Genomic DNA, 2,789 nt, shown 5'->3' with positions numbered 1-2,789 from the left:
ATTTGGTGTGATGGGGATTCGAACCCGCAACCCTCAGATTGCGAGTCGAGCGCCCTAACCACCTGGCCATGCCGGGCCTATAAAAATAAAAATAAAAAAAAGAAATGTTCGCAAACTACTCCGTAGTTTTTGGATCAATCTCAACTAAACTTGGTAGGTTGATATATTGGATCAAGGTGCACGTCTTTGTTTATTATTCGGACTTAACCACCCTGTTTGCTTAGCTGATAACTCCATAGTCTTGGACCAATGTTTATTCCTGAAATTTGTTATTTCGAGTTTTATCATGAATTTTTATTTTAAGTTTTTAGTTGATTTTTAAAATTTTTCTTTAAAAAATGCCAAACATTCACATTTTTGCCAGGAAAAATGGCAACCCAAGCACATTGTCAGACCCTTGCCGTAGTGCTTCCCCTGATTCTGAGCCTCTCATCCTCCCTTACCCCCTTCAATCGTGTATATTATTTTTCCCCTAGCAAGACTCACCAAAATGCAGCATCAGCATATAAGTACTACTTTTTTTTTTATTAGAAAGCCACATCGGGCTATCTTCTCTGTCCACCGAGGGGAATCGATCCCCTGATTTTAGCATCGTAAATCCGAAGAGTTACCGCTGTCCCCCCGGAGGACAAGAGAGAGAGAGAAGGAGAATTTTTCGGTATCGTATGTATGGAAAATATTTGCTTGAGCCCTGCCCCCTTCCCTCAATAGCGCGGGCTCCTGGGATCATCAAGAAATCTCTTTATTTTGGCCCAAGAAGGAAGAATAACTTATGATGTGGTCTATCAAGAAGAACTCAGAGTATCAACAAACACTGAGGCTGTAGAGAAGGATCAGTAAAAATAATAAAGCAAAATAAACAAAAGTAAAAAATAAATGTGACACCATTTTTGTGATGTGGAATAAAGTAGGTGTGAATAAATCAGGTGTGAAATACATTACGCATATAAATACAAATTACTGATTCAATTTATTAATTCAAGCCCCAAATTCAATCCTTATGCCCCCGGACGTAAAACGGGTGCCTCGCTTTATATAAAATATTTTAAAGCTTAAGTTATAACACATACATTAAACTTCAAGGTCTAAGGTTTTAAGAGTGCAGTTCATTTTAATATACTTTTACTGCATAACATTTTCTTAGAAGAAAAGTGGGAGCGAGGATTTGTTTTTCGTAAATCACGTGACTCTTCTTGGTTAAGAAATAATATTGTTGAAGTCTCAGAATAATGTTTAAGTAGCGAAATAATCCATGGACCAGGGCCCGGAGAATCCGGTTTAATAAAATAAATAAAATGTGACTGGATGTTAATATGTATATTTTATCTCATCTCATACGAGCCTCTATTCTTCTACCACGTGTACAGAAAAATTGTAGACGTCACTCAGATTATGAAAAGTGCTGCATTACCGAGTTTTCGCTGGTTACAAAAGAGCCATCTGTCCAGAGAAACCCAGCTGGATGTAATACACAGTCAACATTCCGAAGACCTAGTGGAGAAAAAGTATCTGAGGACTTTAAGTTTCATTGTAACTCAAGTGGCCTTAATAGTACGGTAACTATTTCCTTTCTATTTGTACAATTATTTCCTTTTGAACTTCGCCGTTGATATATATGTATTTGAAGACGGAATAAATGGAACCTCGTGCGCTTAAGACTGAAAATGAGGCCAACGAGTCTAGCGTCTCTGAAATAGTTTTACTAAATGTATTTTCTTTCTGTAAGGACTTTCATAATACTTAAACTACTTAGTTCCAGCCTCATTTTTAAACGACAAAATTATAATAACAGAGCTACGGTTAGTCCTAAGAGAATAATAAAATATTAGGTAATAAATACTACAAAGAAATCTTATGTATTAAGTAAGGATAAGTAATATTTGAATTAGATAAATCAAACTCGGGAAATCGTGATACCTGCCCTTTAAAATGTTTGATACTTTTTTTCTTACTGTTTGTCAACGCACGGTAATTTAAATTCTTTTCGTTACGTTTTAATGTATATAATATTCAGAAAATTACGTTGTGCAAACTACATGCAAACTTAGCAAGGAATTTGTAATTTATTGTTTGTTAACTAACTTCTCGAATATAACCGATTATTACCTTTTGTTTTTAGTAACCTTTTGCGGTATTTATGTGCTGGGTATCTTACGATATGTTTTTTGTTCCTTAATTAGCGTTGTCAAAGAATTTAATTTGAGAGAGTTGGCATTAAGGAGAATAAACATGTTTGACCTTTGACCTAAGACGGTGGCTTCCAGTGGGCGCTGCCATGATGAATGACCCCTCGTACTCGAGGCACTTCATTGTTCAAATATTATCGTTTCATTAATAACTATTAATATTCAATTAATAACTTACCATGAAAAATATGGTTATCGAAACGAACTTGTGCCCTCTAACGGTAGAAAATGTCATAACAAGATTCATTCAGTCGATTTTTTTGATGTTAACAAAATTTCTTATCAGACTATCGGAGCTCAAAAGTATATTTTAATTACTAAAGTTTCATAGCTAATCTTGCATGAATAATGTTAACATTAATCGGAAAGATATATCCGCACGATGAGTCTGGTAGAATATTGGTACACATACATATACCAAAGGATTACAGTTTATGTAATTACATAATTACAGCGTCTTCTGTGTGCTAGAGTAAGTACCTGGCATAGTTATTGGGCAGTTATGTCAGAATTTCTGACCAATCAGAAATATACCTCGCATAGTTATTGGGCAGTTATGTCAGAATTTCTGACCAATCAGAAATATCTTAACTAGTGAGTCCA

At 35.2% G+C, this 2,789-nt stretch overlaps 1 protein-coding gene across 9 annotated transcripts in view; it reads left to right on the top strand.

The window, feature by feature from the left end:
* LOC111088146 overlaps positions 1-2,789 on the top strand; it is an 82,216-nt gene that overhangs the window by 14,992 nt on the left and 64,435 nt on the right. For 5 of the 9 annotated variants that reach the window (XR_002612752.1, XR_002612753.1, XM_022397301.1 and 2 more), the window contains exon 4: positions 1,368-1,556. Coding sequence is in view for 7 of the 9 variants with exons in the window: in XM_022397301.1 (XP_022253009.1) it covers positions 1,368-1,556 (189 nt within the window). In the remaining 2 variants the exon portion in view is untranslated. The remainder of the gene's footprint in view (positions 1-1,367; positions 1,557-2,789) is intronic. The other 4 variants (XM_022397300.1, XM_022397302.1, XM_022397304.1 and 1 more) reach the window with 1 other exon arrangement.

Source organism: Limulus polyphemus, unplaced genomic scaffold (assembly GCF_000517525.1).
Source record: "Limulus polyphemus unplaced genomic scaffold, Limulus_polyphemus-2.1.2 Scaffold3212, whole genome shotgun sequence".
Classification (NCBI taxonomy): Eukaryota; Metazoa; Arthropoda; class Merostomata; order Xiphosura; family Limulidae; genus Limulus; species Limulus polyphemus.
The sequence above is the reverse complement of the archived record's forward strand: the minus strand, read 5'-3'. Positions and strand labels throughout refer to the sequence as shown.